At 44.4% G+C, this 1,073-nt stretch overlaps 1 protein-coding gene across 1 annotated transcript in view; it reads left to right on the top strand.

Annotated features, from left to right (window-relative positions):
- LOC122631991 (probable serine/threonine-protein kinase DDB_G0277071) overlaps positions 1–1,073 on the top strand; it is a 3,170-nt gene that overhangs the window by 1,664 nt on the left and 433 nt on the right. Inside the window, exon 3 of the mRNA XM_043818303.1 lies at positions 39–1,027. Within this exon, the coding sequence (XP_043674238.1) occupies positions 39–1,027 (989 nt within the window). The remainder of the gene's footprint in view (positions 1–38; positions 1,028–1,073) is intronic.

The raw sequence follows: 1,073 nt of genomic DNA, 5'->3' as shown, positions 1-1,073 counted from the left end.
ACCCGTGATACCGCTATCATCGCAGTCAACTAGTTCAGATGCTGTAACCACCACTTCGACGAGCGAAACAGAAATTGTACCAATTCAAGAACCGCTTGTTCCGACTGTTTTGGTGTCGCCTAATACAGTAAGTACGTCTTCTTCAACCTCGACTACTACCAATACTGTTGTTAGCGAGCCGAAAATCTTGATTGAGGAAGTTCCGTCGACGATAACTACGACGACGACGACAACAGCTGCAGCAGCAGCAACAGCGGCAACAGGAGCTGCAGCAACAACAGCAACAACAGCGGCAGCAAGTTCTTCTTCCACCAGTCAGTTAAATCCAATCTCAAACATCGATGCTATCAATGTAGCGTCTTCTTCATCGAGTTCTTCCTCATCAACTTCTAGCCTTTCGGCTGTGCCAGAATTAGAGGAAACAGTTGCTTCCACATCGACATCATCCAGTTCATCGTCTTCCACATCACCAGAAATATCTAAAGTATTATTCGAGCCATCCTTTTTGTCACGCGTGATACCAATACTTTCGTCAATTTCAAGTGGAACGAAAGATTTAACTAGCGCCACTTCTTCGACGATTTCATCGCTAAAATCAAGTGGAAATCTCTTGACCGATACTACTACCTCTTCTGCCTCTGCTTCTTCCTCTTCCGCTAGTCCTTTGTTACCGAGCATCGAGCCAGTAATTTCCGCTGTTACACCTGCATTAACGTCAAGCAGCGCTTCGAGCAGTGCCTCTTCTAGTGTTGTTGATAATTACGTGTCTCCAATTACTCGTATAAAGAACATTTTTCCAGTAACTGGCACAAGTTCGACGAGTAGTTCTTCCACAGTCAGTACTTCTTCTAATCCTACGATAATCGTTCCTTCATCGCCAATTTTAAATTCTTCTAAAAGAAAGTTTCAAGTAAGTTCTGCTGCTCCTGTTGCTGCAAGTTCACCGGCTACAACTTTTGTATCAGAGTCCTCAGACATCTCTTCCAGTAGCCCCTCAAGATTTCCTTGGAAACTAAAGTGGCCAGTGGTCTTACCCAGAAACAAAGTTATCGCCGCTATTGGTAACCGTAATC

Source organism: Vespula pensylvanica, chromosome 9, assembly GCF_014466175.1.
Source record: "Vespula pensylvanica isolate Volc-1 chromosome 9, ASM1446617v1, whole genome shotgun sequence".
NCBI classification, from domain to species: Eukaryota; Metazoa; Arthropoda; class Insecta; order Hymenoptera; family Vespidae; genus Vespula; species Vespula pensylvanica.
This window is presented reverse-complemented; position numbering and strand designations above follow the sequence as displayed.